The sequence below is a fragment of the Ambystoma mexicanum genome, chromosome 5p (assembly GCF_040938575.1).
Source record: "Ambystoma mexicanum isolate Mex_15411 chromosome 5p, UKY_AmexF1_1, whole genome shotgun sequence".
Taxonomy (NCBI): domain Eukaryota; kingdom Metazoa; phylum Chordata; class Amphibia; order Caudata; family Ambystomatidae; genus Ambystoma; species Ambystoma mexicanum.
The window spans coordinates 857,232,788-857,249,182 of NC_090930.1; the positions used below are offsets into that span (position 1 = coordinate 857,232,788).

Here is a 16,395-nt window from a genome sequence, read left to right on the forward strand (position 1 = left end):
CTTGTCAACATGTTTTCAAGAAAAATAAAGTTTTTCAGTGCTGAAAAAAAATAACTCCATCCCCTACCTGGCTCAGAAACTCAGGATTTCGGGAGGGCAGTGAAATACCACATGGCAAGACATCTAACAGTTGTAAACCCAAAGCAGTAAGAAAAAAACACATGAAAAAGATGTTCTCTTGCAATGCTCCCAGACTTTCAAAACCCTGTTAGCACTGCTCTGGCTTGTCCCACCACCTATGAAAACATATGAAACATGAAGTTCCATTAACCTCTGGATCTATGCTAGCGTTTTTGAATTTCATTTCTATCTGTTTTGAGCTGTTGGGAGGAGTGCAGTAAATTCTGTTTCACTTTCAATATTCCATATCGTATTGACGATACATTTTCCAACTACTTCATTTATTTGTTTTATTATATGTAGCGGGTCAGAACGAGGACACCGACTCTTATAAGACATTTCAAGTGTGTATTTATTAAAGAAAAGGATAATGCCTATCTTGCCCTACTTCCGTGGAGTGTTCCCTACCTAACCAAGGTGCTCTTCAGTCATCAATGAAGGTCTTAAAAGAATCTGTCCGCTGTCCAAACTAACCTTAACTGACCCTACCTCTATCACAACAAATGAAGACAGGAGAATGACTCCGTTCTCCTGGGTTTTGCTTCTCGCAAACTTCTGTTCAATGGCTGATTTTCAAATAGTCTCTTGTGGCTTATTTGATCGGTTCCTATAGTTCTTTTAACACTTTATTATACTTCCGATCCTTCTCAAAAGGAGGTCCCTTTGACCTTAGATTGATATCATCTCCCTTCTTAATGTTTTCTGTTTGTTTATTCCTCTTCTTTACTTTTATTACAAAGTGTTATTCTTCCCTTTTCCCAGGGCAACGTTATCCAACCTTTATGATTCTCGCTCTTGAGACTCTCATTCCTTCTGCGTAATCCACAACCTTGGTTCCCTCCATTGAAATCTGTCTTTGGACATTAATATCAGTTTGTCCTTCTCTTCAGTCTTTTCTCATATCTTTGCTTTCTTTCTGAATTATGCTTTCTTGGTTTTGACAAGTATGAGTAGTCCCATAACAATTCTCATCCGCTTCTCTCGCTTTAAATGTTATAATATTGTTATCTTGACTGGGACAAGTATGAGTAGTCCCATAACAGTTCTCTGTCTCCCTCACGGATCTCCCATTTTCCGCATTCCCGGATACTCTCACGGATACTGTCACCAGGGTTTCTCTCCATTCCGGATTGGTCTTCTCTGCCTGACCAGCTTCCTTAATTCCATCAATGCTTCGTACTCTGTATCTTCCTTTACGGTGGCCGTCCAGTGTTTCAGATACTAGGATGTCGCATAGTTCCAACTGCATAGTGGTTTTGGTGTCGTTTCTGGGATCGCCGGTCCACCACAAGATCTTTGTGTTCACGCCACCCCTCCCTCTACGTTCCTCTCTCTCCAACTGCATCCAGTTCTCCGGATTCAGTACGCGAGTAGTTTAGCAACTCTCAGGCTTTTCTGAATTCGGTCTCCTCCCCTCTCCTGTATTACATAGCCGTGGTCCTTCCGCTGTGTACTTCTGTGTCTCTCTCGCTGCCTGCTGCGGCCTCTCATTGTTGCTCCATCCTCCTCGTCTCAGTTAAATGGAGTTTTCCATTCAAAGGGGTACTCGGTTTCTGGCTGACAATAGCAAATACTTGTTCTCTCTTCTTTTAAGTCTTTGCAGGTTATACCTAAAGAGGTAATGTTTGGATGTTCTTTAGGGAGTTCCTTGTCCCCACAGAAGGAGTCTCTCCCAGTGAGGTCACGCTTGCCTCTACTCCTAGGCAGGGTGTTGCAGAGCGGGCTCACCTCCCTAGCCTCACAGGGGGAGGAGGGGTTCCCCCCCTTTGGAGAGAAGGTAGTTCACCCCTTTCGGGGAGAAGGGACAAATTCCCGCGATTCCTCACATATAGTACATGTTTATCTGATGTGACATTGTTTTTAATGTAGATTTTAGCACTGTCTTCTAATGCTAGATAAATGTTTGCTTTTCAATAAAGTCTAACACCCATACATCCATAAATAAAAAACATATTTTAGTTTTAAAGATTTTTTCGTGTGGTATAAACCAACTTTTCAAGTGTCTGCTGAGGCGGATCTGAAAAGGAAGGAGGGCTAGGGAGGGTTAGTTAGTGGGATGGAGAAGGGAGAGTGCAGGAGATTTTGCTGTGCTGTTGGTAGCTTCAGTTCAGAAAAACCAGTCACTTTGTGTTGGGATTGCTTCTAGTTGGTGTGTGTTCAGTGGTGTTTTGATGTGTGAATTTGTATGTGATTGATTTGTGTGTCTATGGTGTAGTTTCCTGGGGAGGTTTAGGGTGTTGGGGTGAGTCAGGTGCTGGTTTGCTGTGTGATTTCCAGTTCATGCTGTGGTAGAGGTATGCATGTGTTTTAGTTGGTGGTTGAGGGAACGTTTGTAGGAAAATGTAAAGTTTTTAGTAGGGGTACTGGTGAGAGGTCTGCGTTCTTGTGGGCTACTTTGGTTTGGTTATGCTCAGTTCCTTGCACGGTGGTTGGCGTTAATATGCGTTGCCTTCGCTGGGCCCGCCCAGATTCGGTTGCTTTGGTTTTGGTTGTGCAATGGTTTGGGGTGTCTCTTCTTGTGTCCTGGTCAGGTGTTTCTCTTCGACGGTACTTTCTGTTTATGTGGGTCAGTAAGAGCCAGGCTTTATAGTCGTTTTCAGAATTTATGGTGTTCTTCTGTTGTTCCTACTTCCATGTGCAGTGAGTTCCAAAGTTTTGCCGAGGTGCAAAAGAATGCTGATCCACCAAATTTCCGTTTTGAATATTGCTTTGGTTCAAGACTAATGTCATTGCTGGATTTCGGGTTTGTAGATGGAGATGTCTTCCTATATGAATTCCGTGCCATGGATTGCTATGTGGGTCATTCAGAGGGTGTTGAAGTAAATTCTTTTTTTGACTGGTAGCCAGTGTAGGTTTCTCTGTGCTTGTGTGATGTGTTCTCTCTTAGTGAGTCTGGGGAGTAGTCTTACCACTGCGTTTTGCAGTCAGTCGTTTTTTTGGTGAGGTAGACTGGCATTCAAAGGTAGATGCTGTTGGTGTAGTCTAATCTTGACATGACAAGGGAGATATGATGAGTGTTCTATATGTGAATGTGTGGAAAGGTAGCATCTATTTGTGCCTAGGTGGAAGAAGTGCTTCTTTTCTAATGCATTGACTTGTGGGTTGGGTGTTAAGTTATTGCCCATTAATATTCTGAGATTTGTAACTACTTTGGAATGTTCTGGTCTGTTTAGCTAGGCAGTGGAATGTGATGTTGGTTCAACAGGGATTTGGGCATGATCATGATTTCTGTTTCGTAAGGGTTGAGTTTAAGGCTGTTAGTGCTCATCCATTCCTTTATTTGTGTGATGCAGTTTATAAGAGTTTGGTCTGGTTCTCCAGTAGTGCTGATTTTATAGATGATTTGTGTCATCTGCGTAATTGTAGCAGGTGAATCCATGTCTTTTGATCAGAGTGCCATGTAGATGTTGAAGAGTAGTGGCGAGAGGGATGAGCCTTGTGGAACTCCACAGCTTGATGCGCGTAGTTCTGAGTTAAAAGGGGTTAGCAAGGTTGTTTCCATCATTTCTCTGAGAAAGGACTAACCATAGCAAAGCAAAGTTGCTGATTCATATTTTTTTGGAGCCTTTTTATAAGGATTTCGCAGTGAACTGTGATGTTGGAGTCGTTAGTTTTTAGGTCATCCCAGATGGATAGTAGCACGGTTTCCTCTCCTCTCCTCGGTTTGAAAGTGACTTGTGTCTGGTATAGTTTCTAATTGTTCTGTACGTTTTCCAGGATTTGTTAATATACGTAGCTTTCTAGGAATTTCGCCGGCCAAGGGATGTTTATTTTAAGCTGCTTTGAAGCTTCTTAGTTTAGCTCCTGTTGCCAGTGAATGGTTAAAGTTTCCTGGAAGTATTTTGCAGGCGTATCCTGGGTGAAGATAATTTTGTAGATGTCTGGTGGGTCAGGGTCTGCTAGTGATCCTGCTTTGTTGCTTTGATTCACTCGGTTGGCACATTTTTCTGTTGAAATTGGTAGGAACAAGTGTAGTCTGGTGGTTAATTCCGGAGTTGGTGGAGTTGTTGTTTGTGTTCTTGGGAAAACTCTTGATGACCTGCTGGATGGTGGATTTTCTTTCAGGTCATCACATAGTTTCTGGGAAGGAGTGGATGTGTTAATGCAGGCGGTTTGCTTCCTAACACGTTGATGATGCTGAACATCTTTCGCATTTTGCTTGCTTTTGTTGTGCATTTGGTATTGTGTAGTTTTTTGCTTCGAGGATTTCAGTTTTATATAGTCTTATCTGTCTTCGGCATGCAATTCATTTTTTTTAATGTTTTTCTCTATAGGTTTGTCTTAAAATAAAATCTGTTTTCATCATGAAGTCTGTTTCCTACTTGTCTCCTGTAGTGATTTTGTTTATACATACAGAGGTTCTCATAAGGCTGTTTTCGGTACACTTTACACAAGCAATGCATAAGCGGTCAGTCCTAGCTGGTATAATACCTTTCATCATTGGTGTGTAAAGAGCAATTGAAGAAAACAAATGAATGGAAAGCTTTGAATGAATGCTGACCATTAGGAATTCCGCGGCTCATCTTAAATTCCATTCACTTTAGCACTTCTGTGCCATTACAGAAGTGTAAAATCGAATGTAAATCGTGCTTGGCCCCTCCCCAAAAGTAGCAGTGTGACAAAAAATGCCAGATCTCACTCCTTATGCGTGGGGCCGCAACCCCACATACATTTGAGCTTGTTGCTAGTCATCGTTAAAGTGTAGCTTGGGTCCATAGGCCCAGAAAGTTGGACTCACTAAAACAAGAGAAAGCGATGAAGAAATGCCTTTAATATATTATACGCACAATACATTCCTAAGGGCAGCCTCTAGTTCCCATAGATTTAGACTGGACTGTCACTGACCAACGTCGATTTCCACTTAAGTTTTCCCCTTCTGTAATGGGGCAGAGAAACTTGGAAGCACTCCCAGTGGTTCTGTTAGAATCACAACTTTTCATTCATCACTGTTTCCTGTGTTTCTGTTTAGAGCAAGTGCACGCAAGGGCAACTGCGGGACTGTGAAGACCACAGCATTCTGTTAGACTAATACAAATACAGAATACACTTGTGCTGTAAGCACGATAATTATTTCACAATTTAAAACTTGCGTTATTCTTTCTTCACAGTTGCTGTCGATGTCGTAAACTCACAACAACTTCAGTGTAAACTCCATGTGGATTCTGAAAGCCTTGCCTCAATCTGCACTAATGAGTTTATTGTTAAAGTAATGGAATGGTAAGTCTGTGTGGGTGATGTTGATTTGTTTGCCATTGTGGATATCTGTTGGCTACAATTAGTAGAACTTACACTTTTTGTGATCTATCTGCAAAATTTGATCTTCCGATTGTGTCCGAAACCGTTCCCTTCCAAGTACTAAATCTATGTTTGAAAGTAGTGTTTTCCTGCAAATTCTGTCAGCATCGACATATCTTAGTTATGACTTAGTAGGATGGCGTCACCTCTTAATAGAGAGCTCTGTGATTGCAAGAACATTTCAATAACTAAAAGAGTTATGGAGACGCACAAGCCTATGCTGCTGAACCACTGGCAAACACTTGGTGCAGCATTTCTTAGTCTTTTGTTTGGCGGTGCAATTGCATTGGAAGATCATATCCTATGCAACGCAGTCGGACCCTGTTGCATAAAGAGCAATGTCGCTTGAACTATGTCCTCCATGTGTGGGATAACAAGCAACCACATGTGCTATTCGGCATCTTTGGACATCTGTAATAAACTAGCGACTTGACTGATGTATTCTGAATCTAATAACCTACTGTGGCTGTTTAGCTAGGATTTAAGAGCTTGCACATACAAAATAAAATGGCTACACTGAGTCTAGATTGGGTTACTAGGTGTGATTAATTCCAGGCTCCCTAATTTTGCAACTTCGGCAATGCTCAGCCTCTTCTTTAAGTGAAATTTTCGGTCTCCTACAATGGATATGTACTGGTGGCACAGCTGTATCATTTTTGCTAAAACTATTTTTCTCTGGGGTGCACAATAAAACTTGTGGAATGATTGAGGTGTAAAGTGGGCATAAGGAGTAGAAAACCATAGCGTATGAGAAACAAGTGTACAACGTGAGAATTGGGAAAATATGATGTAGTGTTCATAGAACTAACTTGGACAGTGTCATATAGCTGAGTGGATCGTACAAAGGACCAGAATAACAATGTGATTCATAACCCGTTGATCTACAAGCAATTCTTTCCAGCCACCACTAGACAGTCCCACCTCAACTTACAATGTCTGATCAATCTCGGGCTTTAGGATTTCCTGCATCCTGTTTTTTTGGGTACTTCAAGTCTCTCTTCACCAGTTTTTAGGGGGAGTCCCACACTCTTCTCTGTGGTAGTCTCTCCCTTTGTCTGGGCCTGTAGCATTGTTAGGTTCTTCTACCAGAGGCCCCACATTGCTGTGTTGGGGCCTAGTCACCCTCAGCTCCAAGGACCTGATGTTTAAACTCCTTAACTCCTTTATGTTCTGTGCATGTCTTCCCTCGATGTTCTACCACATGCTCGTCCCTCCTCTTTGGTCCAACCCCTTCAGGCGGGGGCTTTTCCCCTACCCACTGACTTGGACCCAACTAGCCTCGTCGTATCTTCCTACCCCATCTATCACATTTTATTCAATCATCTCTTTATTGTTCTCAAACCCTTCTCCTGATGTTCCCCGCCTTATCCTCTTTCACTGCCCCCTGTTGTTTACCAACCATTTCAACTTCTTCTTCCACCACCTTCCTCCTTATTTTCTACCTCCTCCTTCGTCCCCCTGGAATCTCGAACTTCCTATTCAAACTCATGTGACCAACTAATTTCAATATCACCAACTTATACCAACCACAACAGTTTCCAAAAACCCACACTGACTTGACTGGGTTGCTGCCCCATGGGCTGGGCTCTGGGGTGAAGGTCTGCACCTGTGTTTGGAATTTAGTAAAGGCTCTGTAATTTGCTGCACCTACCCGTTTCCTCTTGACTACAGAGGTGGCCTGAGTGTAGGCCAAGCCTTTAATGGGCTGATCTGCCATCTTAGATAGTAATTTGCTAATGTTTATCCTCTGCAAATTAGTGCAGGTTGTGGTATGTTTTATCGTTTGCGGATTCCCCAGTGGTTGGTAACTGTAACAGCGGCGATTCTTATCCACCCGCACATGTTGTGAACATAATGCTTGTGGCATGTGAGCCCTCAGAGTTGTCACTCGGCAAGTCATATGTGACCTTTCAAAGTCCTCCTGCTGTCTACATTGGTTTGCCAAGCAGGTGCCTTAGAGGAATTTCAAAGAACCCAATACCGAAGGGGAATGCTGGATATCCTTATATATGTTGATCCTGTTCTCAATGTTCCATTTCCTTAAAGGGAACTTGTACTTTTCCTGCATAGCAATCAGGAACCTGTTCCGACTGCGACACAGATGCAATTGTACATTATTTTTGCAGTGATTTTGGAGAAATCCTGATTCCTTGGTAGCTTTAACATGATCTTTTTGCATCTATGTACTGTGACTGCTGCTTGCCTCAGTAAGGGCCTAAGTGGGTGTAACCATCGGATCCTCCCCAGTCCACCCCAGGGCCTTTCATCCTGTGGCTTGGAGAGGCACCTGCCCCCCACTCACCCCCACCCCCACTCTGGTCACACCACTGGAATTGCCCATAACTAGGCTCGTTACTTCTTCACAACAGTCAATAGAGTCCCACAGGTACACAATTTGGGGACCTGTTGAGTACCTGCTTTCCGGATCAATCGGGTTCCTACATTTTAAATCTCAGCACTAACCTCATTTAGAAGTGATATTACTCTTATTTTGTATTTTTTTATTTAGCTATATGGCTGAAAAGCAGCCTTTAACTATACAATTCATGAATCAAAATTACATGAGTTAAAATACAGTACAATAGTGCAAAAAAATAAGAAGGCACAAGGCCTACATACCATTTGGTACAAGTAATTTAAAGCTAAAACCAGATTAAACATCACTAAAGTCAATTGATTGCTGTTAAAACAGAGTAAAAGTTTATACAAAAATAACATAAACATAATTAAGTCTAAAAAATGTAACTAGCTATCGATCTTAAAAAACCTACAACTGATCTCCGGTCAGAGGTTACAAAACCCCCTAAGCATCTCTTCCAACGGAGTTCCACATCCGTTAAGGCACCTGAAACCAGGTACTTGCTAAAGTACCATTCACGTAGAGACTGCAGGAAGGGACACTCCATCATGAGATGTCTGATAGTTTCGACATTCTCATCCCGACAAAAGCTACATTTCAGGTCTATTTGTTCAATCATATTATACCTAAAAAGAATTTCCTTTGTCGCAGTAAGGTTCAAACAAAACCTAAGGAATTAGTTTCTAGCCAATATACTAGGATAGATAGTCAAGAAAAGGTGTAACCACCCCCTGTTTCTAATGCATCAGACTTGGATGTGACAAGGATGGATAATTGTGTAATGATTTAATTGCATCAATCCAGTCCCATAATCTCAAGCAATGTTTAGTGTGCTATGGTCTGTATTGTAGCTCTTCCTGGTTAGAACCTATTTCTAATAAAACATCCTCGCCCTCTTTCGCAAATAAAAATAGGCATTTTGTTAGCTCACCATTTGACGTAGTAGTCATGGACATCAAAACATCACCATAGAGGCCACCATGGGGCGCAGCCAAAATGGTGGCCTGATTGTAAAGCTTCGGCCCCTGCCCAGAGATCAAGCAGTGTATCAGCGGAGCCTATAGTTCGGAAACCGTGAAAGTGCGGTCCCAGAGTTGCGAAAATAAAGGTGCAATGGAGGAGCGAGAGAGAAGTGCCCAGGCCCAGTAACGGCAGAGAACCAACCTCCGAAATGGTGTCCGGTCCGTGAAGCGAGAAGCCAGGCCGCGAGGAGGGTACACAGTGAGGGACAGCCGGGAGTGGCGAAGATGAGGCAGGGCTCAGGGAGCCTGTACCGGGCCTGGGGTGAGGTGCGACAAGGGTGTAGGTTGTCTCCCCTGTCCCCTGCACTGTTGTGAGAAAAAAAAAAGAAAATAGAAGGGAGACTCTGCCGTGGTCGGGAGCAGAAGAGAGAAGGCACTGGTGCAGCACTACACCCGCAGCGGACAGTCGGGCCCCAGGCCTCCAGCCCAACCCCCAAGGAGCCGGTGAGGTCCGTTGAGCAGTCTGGAGCCCTGCAGCACTGGAGGTGAGGAGTTGGGTGGAGATGGCACAAAAGGGAGCCCGGGAGAAAAACAAAGGTGGGCAGAAGGATCCCCCACCAGGGAGTGGAAGGGGGCCCAACTGAGCACCCCTGGAGTGCACGGCAGTACAGTGGGAGAAACAGAGGGACTGGGAGGCAAGCAGTGTCACAGTTGGAAGATCTCCCTGTGGAAGAGGAGGCGCCAGAGGGGCAGCGGAAGGCCCAGGACCTAAGGGCCGGGGAAGATGACGGGTCAGTCCAGGCAGGGAGAGCCCAAGCAACACCACAGACCAGAAAAGGGGACAAGTGAAGAGCTGAACACAGGCACCCCCAGGATCAAAAGTGGGTCGAGGAACATGGATTGTAGAGTGATCAGTGGATGGGTGAAACAGGCGTGTAGTGCTGCCTGTGCATCGGTGCAGTGGAGAGGGGGAGTCGAGGTGAAGGAGTCTCCTCAAAGGACTGCAAGAGGTGAAGTGAGCACCGGTGGAAGGACTCCCCTGTGGAGGTGCGATCAGCAGGAAGAGGATAAACAACGGAGTGGAAAGGTTGGGCCTGGTCGATGAGTTGGAGAAAGACGCTCGCAAAGTACAAATATCTAAACAGAGGTAACAGCAGCAACGTGCCGGAAAAGGTCAATTGAGGGCCCTGCCCCACCGAGATAGGAGCAATAAAAAATTACATTCAGATGATCCTGGAGGAAATTCGGGGAATGAGAACAGACATTGGAGCTAAAGCGACAGGTTTAACAGCAAATGTGGTGACATTGGAAGAAAGGTTAGACAGGGTGGAGGCGAACCAAACCTCCCAGGGGTGTTAAAGTCGCAGATCAAGGCGTGTCTCTGGGACATTGAAAGGAAAGAAGCAGAGTTGGACTGAAGGTGGATGATATTGAGAATAGAGAGAGGCACAATAACCTCTGCTTTTTCAGCTTGAAGGAAAAGGAGGGAGAGTCAATGGGGGCTTGAAAGGAAAATCCCAAAAATCATAGGGATGGTCCTGGGGGCTAAGGAGGGGGAGCGAATAGCCCTGGTTCATGTACACTGTGCAGGGGGAGTAAACGGAGGTCCCCGCTCAGTGCTGGCGAGGCTACATTATTACAGGGGCATGGCTGCCATCCTGGAAAAGACAAGGCAGATGGGATCGATCGAATACAAGGATTCTACAGTGGCGATATTCCAGGACCTCTCGTCCCAGACTATGATGAGACAAAAGAAATGTGGTCCCCTGACTAGATGGCTTCAGGAGAAGGGGGTGATTCAAATGGGAAGGAGAGAGACTCCACTTAGTAACAGAGGAGGAAATTATTCACGCCACAGAAGAACTTGTGGCACCCCAATCAGAAGGCAAGGATGGAGAAGCAGAGGAAGGGGCAGCTGGGAGGCGAATACCCAGTGGTCCGATGGCGGACCATGGAAGGCACCCTGCAATCCACAAAGGAGACCACCTGAAGGGGATAAGACTAATTGTCATGTGTGATCCGTTTTATAGAAACGGAAACGGCACTCACTGACTTAAAAAACTAAATGGATGCGTTGAAGGACAAGGGGGAACTAGCCATCCTCCTACTCTTAGACCTGTCTGCCGCTTTTGACTTGGTGGAGCACCAGGTCCTCTGCAATCATCTGTCGTCATCTGCCCACTTTTCCAAAGAGGCCACAGCATGGATCCAATCTTTCTTAGACAACCGCTCTGAGTCTTCTCCTCTACAGACTCAGCAGACTCAGTCCCTGTAACCTGTGGAGCACCACAGGGTTCTTGCATCTTACCTACCATGTACAACGTCTTCACAAAGCCCCTGTTTGACGATCTTGACAATCTGGGTGTCTCCTACACTAATTATGCAGACGACACCCAGATTCTCATTCCAATCACAGGTGACTACAAGACAGACGAGGCACGGATTAATAAAATTTACCTCCTCATACAAGCCTGGATGGCTACTCATGGGCTTTGTCTCAAGAGAAGACGGAAATTCTGCTCATTGGCTCACCAACTAAACATAGCAAACTCAGCGGCCTATACACAACATTCAACATTGATGGTTTAAACATTACTGTATCCAAAGAGGCAAAAACCCCAGGCTTTTACCTAGACTCTGCACTGAATCTGAACAGACAAGTTAATGCTACCGCCTCAGCTACCAGCTACACATGCAAACTTATTAACGCATGTAAACCATTTCTTTCTACCGACAGCTGCATTACATTAGCCATGTTCTTTCTAAGCTAGACTATTGTAATGCACTGTACCTAGGGTCCAGCAAACAGAACATCAACAAGCTGCAAACGTTACAAAATAACGCCCTTAGAACTGCACTAAGCTTCCCTAGAATGCAGCATATCTCCAATGCCAGATGCTCCACTAAATGGCTGGCCATGAAAGACAGAGTCAATTTCAAAAACCCTCAACTTGACGTTTAGATGCCTCTCTAACCAGGCCCCGAAATACCTGGTGAACAAATTCATCAAGCATACCTCTGAATGTCCCATCCGGTCCCTTCACGCTAACTATCTCAAGGTACCCAATTTCAAACTAAAGAAAGCAGAGGGAAGCAGCTTCCCAGTCCTGGCTGCACAGCTTTGGAACTCGTTGCCTGCAGCCTAAAGATCCACGCCTTCACACCACATTTTCGGAAAAGAAACTAAAACGTGGCTATTCTCACTGGATTGTTAAGAAATGTGCCCACCTAGTACGATACATTACTATTATGTAGGACTGCTGCAAAACCTATTGCACTCTGTATGCCGGCACCATTCTGTCAATAGTATTGTTAATCTAGCCTTTAGAATTGCCTAGACTGTATATATGATGATATGATATAGCATTTATAACGTGCCTATACACAAGTGTTTCACGGCGCAAAGAGGCAAGGGAGATGAACAAAAGGGAGGACAGACAACGATCTTACTAGGCCAGGTGTCATTCGGATCGCGCAAGTGCGTTGGAGGGGGGCAGGGACAGTGCAGTACATGGAAAAATTTAACAATAAGTAACGGCCAGCTAGTGGCAAGTGCATGGGTAAGTGCAGACATCTGGTGTCAAGGACTGGTAGGGGGGACTGTAGGGATACAGAAACAGTCCCCAAGTGCGGGGATTGCCAGGTGGGCAGTGCAGGTGTGTGACGCTGGCGGGAGACCTGGGCCCGAGATCAGAGGGTGTCCAAGTGGCCGCTGCTGTTCCGGTTACAGGCAGGAGGTCAGCAGAGGAGAGGAAGAGAAAAAGCAGAAGTAAAGAGAAAGGTTTTGAGGTGCTTCCGGAACCGGAGATTGTTCTCCTCAAGTTTAAGGGAGGCAGAGAGGCTGTTCCAGAGGGAGGCACCAGCCGAAGAAAGAGATCTACCACCAACTTGTTGCTTGGAGAAGCGACTGACCCTGAGGGAGTTGGAGGCAGATGAGCGGAGAGCTCGAAGGGAGATATTGAAGGAGAGAGAGTTGAAGGTATTGAGGCCTCAGGCCCCAGAAGGCCTTGTGGACGATGCAAAGGGTTTTGAACTTAATCCTCGCAGCCACTGGGAGCCAGTGCAGAGATTTCAGTCCTGGAGAGATACGATCCCTGGGCTTGAGGCCAAGGACAAGTCTTGCAGTCCTGTTCTGGATAAGTTGCAGAGGGCGGAGAGTAGAAGCAGGCAGATTTAGAAAGAGGTTGTTGCAATAGTCCAGCCTATATACCTTGATCTATGTGTAAAATGCCTAAGTAACCTTGTAAATTGTAATGCGCCCAGATACCCTTGGGTTAGATGCGCTATATAAATAAAATAAATAAACAAACAGGGGTTGTGAAACCCTGAGCCTATATGCCAGGGGGCAGGACTGTTGGTTTGTTGGTTGGAAAGGGGATGAGGAGAGGGGGAGGGTGGGGAATGGTTGAGTTGAAAAGGAAACCGATCCCTAGTTGTTGCTGTTCCAGTTCTAAAGATTTGAGGTTGCGCTGCAGGAGGGGTGGGGACCTGTTAAAAGGAGGGAAAGAAGCTCCAGGCTACAACAGAAGAGTGAGGGGGCGGTGGGGTGCAGCCAGGATACTTCCAATGGGAAGGAAAAGCAGGGGGACTTGGAGAGAAAAGGACAGGGGCCGTTACCCTGGTGGTTCAGCCAAGTTGCCTAAGATTTCGGGTTACGGGAGGCCGAACGCCGCAGAAGGGGAGGGCAGGGGGAGGGTCAGGAGGGTAGAGGGGGGGGGAAGATTGCAGGGGGAGAAGTGGAAACGCTGGCACTGAGGCGAGGTATGGCAGGGGGGGGTGGAGGAGGTGGGGGGGGGGCTGCATGCTTTGTCACAATTAAATATTGGAGTAGCCCAGACCAAGGACAGGGAAGGAGGGAGGTTATGGCAATGGGGAAATGACTAGCTGAAAGGTAGCGACGCTCAATGTGAAATGAATATTAAGAGGGATAACTAAATTAAGTAGGCCCGTGAATGGACAGAGGGAAATTAATGGGGGTGATGCGAGACACTTCGAATGGATTGCGTCCTCCAATGTATTCCACATCTTTGACATGTAATGTCCGCAGCTGTGCTGCTTTGGAAATTTTGTGGCTGAGGGCGTCCTGCGTCGATGGCGTCAGGTCGATGTCCCTCGACGGCCTCCGTATCTGCTTGTGGTGTCTGGGTGAGAGCCACAACACTGACGACTGCTTGAAGTGCCAGTCGTTGACTGCCAGGCCTTGCGTAAGGGGAAGTTGCAGGTAGGTCGGGTATGGTCTTTCCACCCACGACTCGAGGGGTGACTCTCCCCGTTGTAAGGAGTCCAGGGGATCTCGGTCCCGGAGTGGTTCTCGCCACTCGTCGTCCTCGTCGAGGCCCTCCCAGAAGCAGCGTCGCTGGTCGCCTTCCCCGTCCTCGTCGGATGATGGCTCCGTGAGGAAAGTGGCTTGCCCCACTAAATCCTCTATTCCGGAGGAGTGGGAGGCATTCAGGGAGAAAATGTTGGAGATTTTTCAATCTCAGAGCACTGCCCCGTCCGCACCTTCGGTTGAAGCCGGTGAGGAATAGTCTCGGTCCGACGTTTGCCTGCTTTTGGACCCAGGCAGGCGGTGTGATGAGCATTGGGAACCGTCGAGGTCCCATTCGGACAAGGCTCCGGTAGATCGCCAGAGAAGTGCCAGATCCAGGTCGTGGTTCTCATCCTCGGTGAGACCGTCTAAGTCTGGGAACGTTTCGAGGAAGGTGTCGACCCCGTTGGCGCCATGCCCATCCAGTGCGGCCGTCGGGGCCTTGCCCTCAGAGCCCTCAGTGCCATTGTCGACGGCAACGCTGAAGCCCTCGACGCCATCAGGGCCTACAGGTCTGAACTTGCCGTTGGAGGCCCCTAGAGCTGTGGAACCTCTGAGAAAGGCTCTGTCTAAGACTGTAAGGACCCGAGTGGACTCCAGGTCTATTCCTGTACCTAGCAGGGAGTTCTTTCACACTCTGCAAGATATTTAGGAGGATGAGGAGAGGTCGGATGTGGAGATGGAGCCTTTTGATGCTCCTGGTGACGCTCCTGAATCTCCTGACATGGTTTTCTCTGAGGACAGTCAATTGGAGGATCTGCGTCAGTCTTTACATGAAGCCAGTGGCCTGGACACCACTCCTAAAATGGAGTTTTAAACCAGGGTCCGTCCACTGACCCAGTGTTGCCTTTTCACATGTCGTTACAGAAAAGGGTGGCTGCTGCTTGGAACAGCCCGGAATCTCTTCCGGCGGTCAACAAGTCGTTGACTAAGAAATACCACCCATCCTGTAGCAACCCCAGCCACCTATCCACTCACCCCACTCCTGAGAGTTTGGTGGTTCAGGTGCCCATGACCACCTCGAGGCAGGCAGCGTAACCTACCATCCCTCCAGATAGGGACGACAAGCGCTTCGATGGATGGGCACGCAAGGTATTTTCGGCTGGGAGTATGGCCCTTAAATCAGCCAACTCCACCTGTGCCTCGACCAAATTTTCACTCGCTGTGGAATTGTCTCTCTGGCGGCTGAGCAAATTCCCGAAGGGGCAGAAAGGGATGGGTTCCTTGCTATTATGCAGGGTGGCAAGGATGCCATGTGTGAATCCCTTCAGTCTGGGTTGAACACGGCAGACAGTGTCAGCCGGTCCATGGTTGCGAGCACCGTGATATGCAGGTTTGCGTGGTTGCGGAAGTCAGGATTTGCGACGGACGTGCAGGCCCGTCTTCTCAACATGCCCTTTGATGGCTCATTTGTTTGGCAGCAAGGTTGACGAGAGCCTTGAGAGGTTGCAGACCTCCAGAGCAGCTGCTAAATACTTGGGCGCTGCTGTGCATCAACCTCTGCCTTTTCATCCTAGGGGACAGCAGTGGAGGGGTTCCTTTCATTACCACTCCTCGTTTGGTAGAGTGAGAGGAGCGGCCAGTCAAAGGGGCACAGTAAGGGTCTTTGCGGTGGACGTGGACGAGGTGCCAAAGCTGCTCAAGCAGCTGTCTCTTTGCCTTGAGGCGCTGCCACAGCCACTCCAAAACAGCTATGAGCCCAGGACTCATTGTTCGCCAGTTGGGGACAGACTGTCTCAGCATCTCAAAGAGTGGCGAGCCATTACTTCAAATGTGTGGGTTCTGGAAACAATAGCCCACGGCTACTGCCTACCCTTCCTAAATCGACATCACGACAATCCACTGGGGAAACTCTTTGAAGATTCTGGATCCACTCCTTGTGCAAGAAATCTTGACCATGCTGGAGAAAGGTGATATAGAACTAGTGCCTGTGGCTGAGCGGAACAAGGGCTGGTATTCCACATATTTTTTTGATTCCCAAGAAATACGCAGGACTGAGACCCACCTTGGACTTGCGTCGCTTGAACAAGTTCCTCAGGAAGGACAAGTTCAAGATGGTCACTCTTTCTCAGGTCCTTCAGGCCCTTCGATTTCAGGATTGGTTGGTGTCATTGGACCTACAGGATGCTTATTTTCATGTGCCGATCCATCCAAAACACAGAAAATACCTGAGGTTCACCGTTAGCAGCTCACACTTTCAGATTCGGGTCCTACCATTCTAGTTGAACTCCAGCTGAGGGTCTTAGCCAAGCTCATGGTGGTGGTGGTAGCGTATCTCAGGAGAGGGGGCAGGGGTTCCCATCTACCCCTACCTGGACGACTGGCTGATCCGAGTGCATTCTCCCGAACAG

At 46.9% G+C, this 16,395-nt stretch overlaps 1 protein-coding gene across 1 annotated transcript in view; it reads left to right on the plus strand.

Annotated features, from left to right (window-relative positions):
• LOC138481718 (mediator of RNA polymerase II transcription subunit 1-like) overlaps positions 1–16,395 on the plus strand; it is a 1,164,040-nt gene that overhangs the window by 1,126,584 nt on the left and 21,061 nt on the right. Inside the window, exon 16 of the mRNA XM_069613834.1 lies at positions 5,229–5,337. Coding sequence (XP_069469935.1) covers positions 5,229–5,337 — 109 coding nt within the window. The remainder of the gene's footprint in view (positions 1–5,228; positions 5,338–16,395) is intronic.